This window comes from Pyrus communis, chromosome 12, assembly GCF_963583255.1.
Source record: "Pyrus communis chromosome 12, drPyrComm1.1, whole genome shotgun sequence".
NCBI lineage: Eukaryota > Viridiplantae > Streptophyta > Magnoliopsida > Rosales > Rosaceae > Pyrus > Pyrus communis.
In genome coordinates, this window is record NC_084814.1 from 23,179,349 (window position 1) to 23,192,242 (window position 12,894).

Here is a 12,894-nt window from a genome sequence, read left to right on the forward strand (position 1 = left end):
CTTCCCGACGTCCAAACTCGTCCAACGAACTACTCCCAAGCTCCTGGGAACCTCACAAACACAACTACAAGCTTAGAATTTCCTAAAACAAGCTAGATTAGGTTTGCATGAACAGTGTTCAAATTCGGCCGTGGTGATATCGATGTGAAAACAACTATATCCTTACCTGAAAATGGCACCACTGGACTCCTCTCAACTCCACGAACACGATGGTGATCTTGGTTTCTCGATTGGTGAAGATTTGAGTGTGTTTGTGTGTTTGCAGAAGGAAGAAGAAGAAGAGCTCGGGGAGAGTGAGAGAGAGACAGGGAAAAGACAGAGAAGAGACAGGGAATGAGGGAATCCCGGGGGAGTGAGACGAGGTGTAGGAGTGTGTGTGTGTGTGTGTGGTCCTACACACCACACAACACAAAACTACACGTAAAAAATAACAACTAGGGGTAAAATCGTAATTTCAATGTACGTTTTAATAATCCCGGGACGGGATGTTACAACCTACCCACCTTAATAGAATTTCGTCCCGAAATTCAAAACAACCAAAATACACCCTTACTGGTCAAAGAACAATCTAGGATACAAGTCCCTCATTCTATTTTCTGTCTCCCATGTCGCTTCTTCAACCGAGTGATTCCTCCACAAGACTTTCACCAAATTCACCGTCTTGTTCCTCAGAACCTTCTCTTTCCAATCTAAGATCGTTAACGGTTCCTCGTCATACGTCAAATCTGGATTTATCTCTAACGGTTGAGGAGGTATCACATGTAATGGATCGGCAACATAGTGTCGAAGCATAGACACGTGAAAAACGTTATGCACTTTAGCCAACTCCGGAGGCAACTCCAACCTGTAAGCTACCTCACCAACTCGTTCTGTGACCGTGTACGGTCCAATGTACCTGGGACTCAACTTCCCTTTCTTTCCAAACCGCACAACACCTCTCCACGGTGAAAGCTTCAGGAATACCCAATCTCCGACCTTATACACTCTGTCCGTAGCATGTCTATCTGCTAAACTTTTCTGCCTGTCCTGAGCTGCTTTCAGGTTAGACCTAATTACCTGAACATTTTGAGTAGTCTCCTCAACAATCTCCGGGCCTACTAAAACTCTTTCGCCAACCTCTGACCAACACAACGGAGTGCGACAAGATCTACCATACAAGGCTTCAAATGGCGCCATGCCAATACTCGAATGGAAACTGTTGTTGTAAGCAAATTCCATCAAATCTAACCGCTGGTGCCAAGCATCACTGAACTGTAACACCGATGCTCGCAGCATATCTTCCAAAGTCTGAATAGTTCTCTCGGACTGTCCATCCGTCTGTGGATGATACGCCGTACTGTAAAGTAGTCTCGTACCCAAAGCTTCCTGAAAAGCTACCCAAAACTTCGATGTGAATCGTGGATCACGATCCGAGACAATACTTACAGGGACACCATGGTACTTTACAACCTTCGAGATAAACAATTCCGCTAACCGGTTCAAAGAATACTTCTCTCTCACTGGAATGAAATGTGCCGACTTAGTGAGCCGATCAACGATCACCCAAATGCCATCAAAGCCATTATGTGTACGCGGCAACTTGTACACAAAATCCATAGTGATATTTTCCCACTTCCACTCTGGAACGGGAAGCGGCTGCAACAATCCAAACGGCTTCTTTCTTTCTGCTTTAACCTGCTGACAAACAGCACAACTGCTCACATACTCAGCTATCTCCCTTTTTATACCCGGCCAATAGTAAAATGGTCGAATGGTATGATACATTTTAGTTGCCCCTGGGTGCATGGCATAAGCCGAGATATGTGCTTCATCGAGAATTTCCTTCTTCAACTCCACATTACTAGGCACGAACATTCTACCCTCTAACATCAACATGCCATCAGAATCACGAACTCTGAGATCTCGCCTCCTTCCTTGATCTCGAGCTCGAATTAGTTCTTGAGTCTGTTCATCAGCTACTTGAGCTTCAAGCACCCGATCAACCAAGATTGGTCTAACTTGAAAATTAGCAAGTAATGCCACATCTCGATCTTCTGCTTCTAACCTTACTCCTGTAGCACGCAAGTCCACCAAAAGAGGAATACGATTAGCGTACAGCGCATTGATACGACCATGTGACTTCCTGCTAAGTGCATCGGCCACTACGTTCGCACGACCTGGGTGATAGTCAATCGTGCAATCGTAATCGCTGAGCAACTCCAACCACCTCCGTTGACGAAGATTAAGTTCCTTCTGGGTGAAGAGATACTGAAGACTCTTGTGATCTGTGAAGATCCTACACTTCTCTCCGTAAAGATAATGTCTCCACAACTTCAACGCAAAGATGATAGCAGCCAATTCCAAATCATGTGTAGGGTAATTCATCTCATGGGGTTTCAACTGCCGCGAAGCATAAGCAATCACCCTACCATGCTGCATCAATACACATCCCAGACCATTCAAGGAAGCATCGCTATAAACCTCGAAATCACCACTATCGTCCGGAAGTGCCAAAACAGGTGCATTGGTAAGACAATGCTTCAACTGCTGGAAACTTTGCTCACACTTATCATTCCATTCAAACTTAACATCTTTCCTTGTTAACCTCGTCAGTGGCAAGGCAATTACCGAAAAATCCTTAACGAATCTCCGATAGTATCCCGCCAAACCAATGAAACTTCTCACCTCAGTGACGGTTCGTGGTTGCTCCCAACTCTCCACAGCTGCAACCTTTTGAGGGTCAACAAGAATACCTTGAGCAGAAATGATGTGCCCCAAAAACGCGACTTGGTCTAACCAGAATTGACATTTGCTAAACTTAGCATACAATTGGTGTTCCCTCAACCTCTTCAACACCAAAGTAAGATGTCGAACATGCTCCGCTTTGGACTTAGAATACACCAGAATATCGTCAATGAAGACAATGACAAATCTATCCAGGTAAGGCTGGAATACCCGGTTCATTAAATCCATGAATGCTGTTGGTGCATTCGTCAACCCAAATGGCATAACCAGAAACTCGTAATGACCGTAACGAGTCCTGAACGCCGTTTTAGGAACATCATTCCTACTAATCTTCAGCTGATAGTACCCAGACCTCAAGTCTATCTTAGAAAATACACAAGCACCTCTCAGCTGATCAAACAAATCATCGATACGAGGCAATGGATAACGGTTTTTAATCGTCACCCGATTCAATTGTCTGTAGTCGATACACAGCCTCAAAGTTCCATCTTTCTTTCTCACAAACAACACTGGAGCTCCCCAAGGTGAAGTACTAGGCTGAATGAATCCCTTATCCACTAATTCCTGTAACTGCACTTTTAATTCCCTTAACTCAGCAGGAGCCATACGATAAGGAGTTAAAGAAATAGGATTGGTACCTGGAAGCAACTCAACATTGAACTCCACATCTCGATCTGGGGGTAAACCAGGTAAATCCTCAGGAAAAACATCGGGGAAGTGTCTAACCACTCTCACATCCTCAATTCTGCTAGGAACGGTCTCTTCCAGCACCACATGAGCTAGATACCCCTGACAACCTTTAGACAACAACTTCTTCGCTCGCAAAGCCGAAATAACACCGTGTCTTACTCCGCTCTGCTCACCCACAAAAGTAACCTCAGGTAATCCAGGACGGTGAAACGTAACTACTTTCCCGTAACAATCAATGTTGGCACGATAGAAGTGCAACCAATCTGTGCCCAATATCACATCAAAATCGACAATATCTAACGGGATTAGATCAGCGGGCATAACAACACCCTCTACTATCACTGGACATCCTGGGTACATACAATCTACGACACATCTCTCTCCTCTAGGCATAGCGAATTCTAAATCGTACCCTAGAGGTGTGGGGCGAGGTTGCGTCAATTGAGCAAATGTATGAGAAATAACGGAATGTGTAGCTCCACAATCAATTAAGACTCTAGCAAAATAACCAAGAATATTTAACGTACCCATTATCAAGTCCGGGTTGTTCTGAGCATCCTGCAGGGAAATATTGTGAATACGCCCCTGGCCCTGCTGTCGTCCACCACGACCTCTGCTCGCATGAACACCGCGACCTTGAGCTCCACGCCCCTGACTGGGCTGACCCATCTGTCTCGAAGATCCTGCACTACTAGTGGCATTCTCACTCTGCTGATACTGTCCTCCTTGATACCACTGAGAACCACCAACTGGAGCTGGAGGATACGGCATGTAGTTGCTGGGATATGGGGGATAACCACCTTGTGAATACGGGTCCTGGGGGTATTGATACGGTCCCGGGGCATAGGGAACAGCATCACCCTGATAATGATAGGCACCACCTCTACCTGCTTGACCATAATTACTCGGACCCTGGATTTGCCGAATCGGTGCAGGTGGCGGCATAAAGGTCTGCTGCGGCTTCTGCTGTTGACCCTGGGGACAATTCACCGCTCTATGTCCCACCTGTCCACACGTGAAACAACCACCGCTAAACTGCCTGCACTCGCCGAAGTGTCGGTTATTACATCTACGGCAAAATGGAATTCGGTTTCGACCACCATCACCTTGTCTCTGGCCTCGAGCACCTCCATAAAACCTACCTCCGCGTCCTTGTCCAGAGGCACTGAAACCACCACTAGACGAACTTGAACTCGCACCACCCCTTTTAAAGTTCTGAGTTTGACGAGGCCCAAGCGATGTTTGACCTTTTCCTTTGTCGTCTTTCTTCTGATTGCCGTTTTTCTCTTCGTCACTATCACTTGACATATTCTCTGAGTCCTCTACCCTCAACAATATCTCATAGAACTCCTGGTAGGACTCACAGTGAGTAGTAGTCACCATAGAACGCCATTTCTTCTTTGTGCCCAAGCGAAAACGACGAAGCATCTCCGCCGGATTACCAGCGACATCAGGATAGTAACGAGACAAATCAGTGAACTTACGATAATACTCGTTAGCTGTCATCTTTCGCTGTTTCAACTCAGTAAATTCCTGTTTCTTACGGTCGATATACTCAGGGGGTACAAATCTCCTTTGAAACACATCCTTGAAAACATTCCAATCGGTTCTCTGAGCTGGAGTCAACATACGAAGTTCTTGCTCCCACCAAGCTGCAGACTCCATCTCCAGAAACCATGACGTTGTCTCAACCCACCTTTCCATAGGAAGGTTCCCCTGGTTATGTAACACACGAAAAGTCTTCTCTATGTGTTCCAACCAACGTTCTGCACCTTCATGACCCTCGTTACCTTTAAACTTATCCAACTTCAAGTTATACATAGTCTCCAGAGGAGTCCTCTGGGGAGGGCGCATCACTGTTTGAAGGGCTGTAGCAATCACTTCCCCCAACTGAGTAAGATCAGGGAAATTAGGCTCGTCTGAGCGACGTGGTTCCCGACGAGGCGGCATGATTCTGACAGAAGACACCAACTATTAGAATACTCACAAAGACACAGGACTGCCAAACCTAGGCTCTGATACCAAGCTGACACACCCCGACCGAGATCAGGGCGTGCTGGCCGTCACACGAAGGTGACGTAACCATGTGCGCGTGCGGAAGCTATTAAGATGGTAATATAAAAGTACGAATAATTAAAAACCTAAAAGCATACAAAGTACTAGTGTATGTGAGACACAGTTCAGAGCAAGTCTACAACAGTCCAAAAGGAAAAGGTACGACATAATTGCACCCGAAGGTGACCCTACAATGGTGAGTGTCTGTCAGAAATGCCGGGGCGCCCTCTGGGATAAACCACCGAACTTGCTAGACCACTAGAACCTGGAGGGGCGCAAAAACAAAAGCGTGAGTGGGCAAAAACAAAGTTCTTTGAAAACTCTTTAGCAAAACACATTCTAACCCCTCGCCGTAAAACCTGTATACTTCCCAGAAAATGAACATATATACGTATGTATAGATATGTCAATCATGCTCCATGATATGCCACTCATGCTCCATAATATGCCATTCTGAAACTCATAATCAAATATAAATGCTCAAACGTAAATCACATCAATATCATATAATCTAGCAGCCGGGAGTCACCAAACGTGACCTGTACGGCTGTAGATAGAGCTCCACGCTCAACTCAATCACTGAATCTGCACACGAGTCGGAACCACCTATTGTGGTCTGTACGACAAGCTGGGTGTAATATATATGTATGCTCTAGTGCTACGATCACGTGAAGCTGGGCGATAAATCGCGGGTCACCTACAAGTCGGAACCACCTAATGTGGTCTGTACGACAGGCTTGCACCTATCTTGGATCCAAGGCGAGCATGCGGTGCTGGTGAACATACACGTGAAGGCTGGGCCCTGGCCTCGGGCGGGAGCACTAACACCGGGGGTGCAGATTATGAACTCTCTAAGCATCTCAAACTACTATTGCATAATAAACAGGAATGCATAACCACCTGAATACCGCTTACCTAGCACTTACCTGTGCATCCACCGCACCAAATGCACATGTATATATGTATGTATATCACCAATAATACATGCAATGATGCGTAAACAACATTCATATAATGCATGGCATAAAACAAATAACATTTTCTATTTAATTTCTGGGAATATAACTGTATATAGGTATATACGGAAAACAAAAGCCCACTCACTGATAATTAGAAGGGTCGTAGCCCCCCTGCCTCGAGTGCGTACGCTCGTCCTCGGAAAACGAATCACCTATACGCGACAAAGTTACGAAAACATTAATTTAAAAGCACCTAAGCAACTTCTCGTAATAACTTCTCATACATTGCTCAAAATGGACAATTGAATATACCAATGTGATCTACACAACCTCAGGATCACACCCATATTTTTAAAATAATTTTTGGACCACGCACGCGCCCCCACGCGCCTGACCACGCACGGACCCACGCGCCCCCACGCGCAGTCACGTGCACTGCACACTGACGGCGTCAACTGACGCCGTCAGGAATATTCCGTTAACCTGACGGAATATTCCCTAACTGACGCCGTCACTGCCGTTAGGAATATTCCGTTAAACTTAACGGAATATTCCCCTTCCTTCTCCGGCCAGTCGCCGTCGCCGGCGCCGCCGCCGTCGCCGGCGCCGTCGCCGGAAAACTGGAAAAATTTCAAACCTTGTTTTCTCCTTCGTTTTTCAACCATTTCTCACGATTCAAAAGCCAAAATGAAGCTTAGGACTAGTAGAATCACGATAGACTAGTTTCAAGGCCTAAAAATTGCTAGATCATACCTGTTTTCAAGGTCAAATCTCGGCCAACTTTCGAACCTAGCCTTCCCGACGTCCAAACTCGTCCAACGAACTACTCCCAAGCTCCTGGGAACCTCACAAACACAACTACAAGCTTAGAATTTCCTAAAACAAGCTAGATTAGGTTTGCATGAACAGTGTTCAAATTCGGCCGTGGTGATATCGATGTGAAAACAACTATATCCTTACCTGAAAATGGCACCACTGGACTCCTCTCAACTCCACGAACACGATGGTGATCTTGGTTTCTCGATTGGTGAAGATTTGAGTGTGTTTGTGTGTTTGCAGAAGGAAGAAGAAGAAGAGCTCGGGGAGAGTGAGAGAGAGACAGGGAAAAGACAGAGAAGAGACAGGGAATGAGGGAATCCCGGGGGAGTGAGACGAGGTGTAGGAGTGTGTGTGTGTGTGTGTGGTCCTACACACCACACAACACAAAACTACACGTAAAAAATAACAACTAGGGGTAAAATCGTAATTTCAATGTACGTTTTAATAATCCCGGGACGGGATGTTACAGTTTAAATCTTGAAATCATTATAATAGTATTGAACCCTCCCCTCCTTAATAATAATAAACTGAGAAATGTTACGGAGACTCTCTTAAAATGTGACTTTCTATGGGATTTGTGTCATCTCATGTGTTTGACACAATGTTTTATAAGGGAGCTTTTGCTCACCATCATAACTATGGTGTATGTTTGCCATACACTGAATTATTTGTCATGTATCATTTTACCTAACTGTAGTTAACTTTCATATTAATGTTAGTTTTTCAGTTTTGAAAAAAAATTAACCAAGATTAAGTGAAAGATACGTGTCAGATGATTAGGTGTATGATGAGCATACATCAAAATTTAGGATGGTGAACAAAAATACTTTCTATTTTATAATGTTAGCATAAAAATTTATGATGAATTATAAAGTGATAAAGAAACAATGAAGAACCTTGAGAGAATCTCTTTAGCGTTTCTCTAAGTTTTAATCATTGAGACCCATCATGGAGTACTCTACCTTGATATCCCTCAAATACGAGATCATTGAAGTTCCCTCTATAAAAAGTTAAACATATTGCAATGTATTATGTGACACATGTTCATATAGCATTGAATGTGCTGAGGATTATGATATGATGGTCCCAAACCTAAACTACAACGAGAACACGTATCCATCTTGGCTATCTCGAAAAAAAGATAAACCAATCAGTTTGACATATGTGCCTTACAACCGTCGGATTAATACTTGATCTGTGAATCCTGTTATAGATCGTGGGATCGTAGGGTTTATATCGATTGAGCTTGCAAAGAGTCGGGATGAAGTTGAAAAGCTCATGATGATATACATATGGATTTTTCGAATATTGAGATTAATTATTACTTGCAAACCCAACCCACATAAAAATCATGCACGAATCACGAGGATTGGCGTTTTAATTGATCCAAAGCCTTCAAGCCCCTTCCCCACCAGAGAAAAAGATAAGCAATCAATAACAGTACTATGGTAATAAATATACTAATTAATTGGAGGACTTCTTAAATAATAATAATAATAATAAAATACATGCAGTAAAATTTCATAGTCAAAGTTCGTTCAATATTTTAATTTTTATTTGAAGATCATTCATACAAAAATTATTTCAATTGAAAGTCATTTACTCATTCAAATATATTGTAGATGTACCATTTAACATATTTGTGATAAACCGTTTATTTGTTTGATATGTTTGGATGATTAAACTATCCCAAATTCAAATGATTTTTTGTTTAGGTGATTTTCAAATAAGGATTAATAAATTAAACGGTTCTGATGTTAAATTTATTTGGTTAAGATACGTTATATATATTCAAAAATAGGGGAATGCAAGTATTATCCTCTTACATCATTCTATGTGTTATGACACGAAAGAGCGACAATGCTAATACGTGATATATTAATAAAGTAAATACACGTATTATAGTATGAGTAAAACAATAAGATTATGTAAATGTGTACCAAGTATACGGAACAATCTCTCTACAATACAATACAACACACACAGCATAGAGAGGGGAAAAAATTAGGGTTTTTTGGTGCCACCACTATAACCCCATTGAATGCCCCACGGTTTTGTGAGAGGCTCTCCGCATGGAGAGCGAGAGAGAGAGAAAAAAAAAAAAAAAAAAAAAAAAAGGGATAATGAGTGAGGCAGTCTAAGCATGGCTGACTTTTTGCAAGGGAAAGCAGTGAGTAAATGCTGATTTGCTGTCCGTTTTGACTCCTTCTTTACTTGCTTCGTTCAGCACTCACCATGGCCTTCTGTCTTCTCTTCTCTCTTCTCTATTTATATCTTGCTATCTATCTACAAGACAAGCCCAACTTACCTGCCTTGGACGCTTGTTTTTGCAATCCTTCATCAGTTCAGAGAAGAAAAAAGAGAAAAGAAGAGGCAACTAAACTTCTCTCTTCATTTTATCTCGGAGATTTGTCAAGAGAAGAATAAACCCTTTTTTTTTTTGGCAACTGCCTCCAATCTTCTTGTGAGATCAATTTCTTCATCCGTTAGAATTACCTAGTGGGAATTAGATTAATTGGAAATTATGGGAAGGCCACCTTGCTGTGACAAAGTTGGTGTGAAGAAAGGGCCATGGACTCCAGAGGAAGACATCATCTTGGTCTCTTACATTCAAGAACATGGTCCTGGGAATTGGAGATCAGTTCCTACTAACACTGGTAATTAAAATTTTCTATATTATTATTACCTTAATTTTTTTAATTAAATTTGAGCTAAGCTACTTTGAATACTCAATTTGTAATTTCATATCTATTCTTACTAAACGATTTATACTCGCTTCTGTTTATTTCTGTCAATTGATTATTCTTTGCCTTGTTCGATCTAAAAACCAAAAATAAACAGAGTGTGCATGCGGAGAAAGGTCTGAAACAATCATTTCCCATTTTAATTCTTTCTTCGTTTAGATTGTACAACAGTACTATCCTGCATCTTGTGTATGTATATGTGGTACTTTTTTGTTTTTACCTCTCTCGTTTTGGTAATAACTGGTTTCAGATTGGGGTTGGTTTAAGCATTAAAGTAATGTAATTATGACCTAGTACTGGTTTTTCCTTCTTGGAACAAGTACTATTACTGCAGATGCGTGTTCTGATCATATTGATTATTGACAGTAATTTTATTTTGGTCGGAATATTGGCAGTAATTTTTAATTAATTACTTCTTCTTTTTTCTTTTCTTTTTTCTTTTTCATTTTTTTTTCAGGTTTGCTGAGATGCAGTAAGAGCTGCAGACTTAGATGGACTAATTATCTCCGCCCGGGTATCAAACGCGGTAACTTCACTGATCATGAGGAGAAGATGATAATCCACCTCCAAGCTCTTCTGGGCAATAGGTAACACTTCCCCTCATCTCTACGTTTTTATTTTTGTATTTGTATTTTGTTTTTTTTAGTGAAAAACTTGAAATAAAACATTACATAGAGGATCCTCTTCGGATTCCATTACTTGACAAGTGAAATCTTAATCTAGAAATTATTACATCTGGAAAATTACTAAAGCAAATAGCTTTCACCTCATATCTACTTATTCCCATGTTTTTTTCTTCCAAATTTGAATTTATATTTTTATATGTTTGGGGCATGAATTTTATGAATTTGACTTGATTAAAGTATTTTTAATTTATTATTTCTTTTGTTTTTTGATATGGGGGTTAGATACTCTCAAATCCCAATAGTCAAGTTCTTTATATTGTTGTTTGATGACATATTATATATTATGGGATTGGAGAAGAATATATGGAAGTGAATTCTTTAATTTTCGTTTTTTAAATCAGAGTAAATTAAAAGGAGAATAATTGGTTTTATTGTTTTGTAATTCCTTAAATTTGATGATGAAATTTTTTAATGGGTGCAGATGGGCAGCCATAGCTTCATATCTTCCTCAGAGAACAGACAACGACATAAAAAATTACTGGAACACCCACTTGAAAAAGAAGCTGAAAAAGCTTCATGCAGGGCTTGATGGTCATGACCATCACAACCACCAGGATGGTTTTTCAGGTAATTCACATGATCAGCCAATCTCCAAGGGGCAGTGGGAGAGAAGGCTTCAGACTGATATCCACATGGCCAAGCAAGCTCTTTGTGAGGCTCTCTCCATTGACAAACCAAATGTTATTAGTACTACTACTGCTTCTCATGACCTTCACTTGCAAGACTTGAAGCCCTCCATTAATATAGGTAATTACAATATTAATGATAACCCTAGCACTAGCACTAGCACAAGGCCACACCATACCTCCACGTACGCATCCAATGCCGAAAACATTGCAAAATTGCTCGAAAACTGGATGAAAAACTCGCCAAAGGTTTCCGCTCATGAAACAAACTCGGATCAGACCAATGCTGATCAGACCAATTCCTTCAACAACAACAACAACGACAACGACAACAAAGGTGGCGCTACTGCAACTACTATAGGTCGTTCAATGAGCACTTCTAGTGAAGGGGCGCACAGCGCAACCACCACACCGGATCAGGCTTTCGATTCGTTGTTCAGCTTCAACTCATCCCCATCGGATGTGTCTCAGTCCATGTCAGTGGATGAGAACAATGCAAATTTCATAGCAGATCAGGCAAGCTGTCTGTTTCAGGATGAGAGCAAGCCCAATTTGGAGGGACAAGTCCCTCTCTCATTGCTGGAGAAGTGGCTCCTTGACGATGCTGCACCTCATGCCCACGAAGACCTAATCAACATATCATTAGAGAATGGTGCAGGCTTGTTTTGAAAAAAAAAAAAAAAAACAAACAAACAAACAAGATCAAGTACTATAAATAGGGTTTCTCTTATTTAAAACAAAAGATGATCGAGTACTTAATTAAGGTTTCTTTTGTTTAAAACAAAAGATCGAGTACTTAATTAAGGTTTCTTTTGTCTAATTTCTTTGGAATTAGGCTTTTGAGCTTTGTAGCTAGCTAGCCATCCTTGTAGTACTCTTTTTATTTTGTCAACTAGCCTAAGCAGAAAGATAACACCACCTTAATCAAAAAACAGAAAAGTGTAAATTAATTGAAAGTATATCCATACTTACATATCTGCTTTTGCTCTGGAGAATAATGAATCAAGCTGTTTAATTTCATTTTTTTGTGGACCTTATTGGTAGGTAGGTAAAAGTTGTGTATATCTATTTAATTTTTACATATCTGTTGTGCAGAAAGTATGGGAATATCATAATTTTGGTTTCCCCTCGAACTATACATATAGGCAAAAAGCTTAATTCCACAGACCATGATAAGCATAAATCTTAAAATTCAAATTTGTTTAACGATGATAAACAGGGTGATGAGCATACACCACACTAAATGGTGGTGAGTAAAAATGCACCCATGAAATTAGGGGAATTCATGAATGATAATGTACGGTTTAGTACTAGGGTTTCACTATGACATTAGTGTCGGCAGGAGAAATAAATTTTGCTGTGAATGGTAGGTTCAATATTAATAATCGCATTAATTTTGTTTAAACTTGTTTGTCTAGTTTTAAAAAAAGAAAGTATAGCCTGTGAATGTACAGTAATTAACATTTATACCATATCTATTTTCACTAGATTGTGTGCCTGTATGCTCTCGGATTAAATATTCTGTAAACCAGATAATTAACCTTGTACTATACATGTGTACTATTACGTAAGTGTTGATTAACGTACTTAT

The 12,894-nt window shown here is 41.1% G+C and overlaps 2 protein-coding genes across 2 annotated transcripts in view; one reads left to right on the top strand and one right to left on the bottom strand.

The window, feature by feature from the left end:
- The window catches only part of LOC137711136 (large ribosomal subunit protein eL34-like), a 78,240-nt gene that overhangs the window by 23,917 nt on the left and 41,429 nt on the right, over positions 1 to 12,894 (bottom strand). The window lies entirely within an intron of this gene.
- LOC137710954 (myb-related protein 306-like) lies at positions 9,398 to 12,323 on the top strand. The gene is made up of 3 exons (XM_068450126.1): positions 9,398 to 9,904; positions 10,449 to 10,578; positions 11,099 to 12,323. The coding sequence occupies exons 1-3, from the start codon at positions 9,772 to 9,774 to the stop codon at positions 11,970 to 11,972; spliced, it is 1,137 nt and encodes a 378-aa protein (XP_068306227.1). The 5' UTR covers positions 9,398 to 9,771; the 3' UTR covers positions 11,973 to 12,323.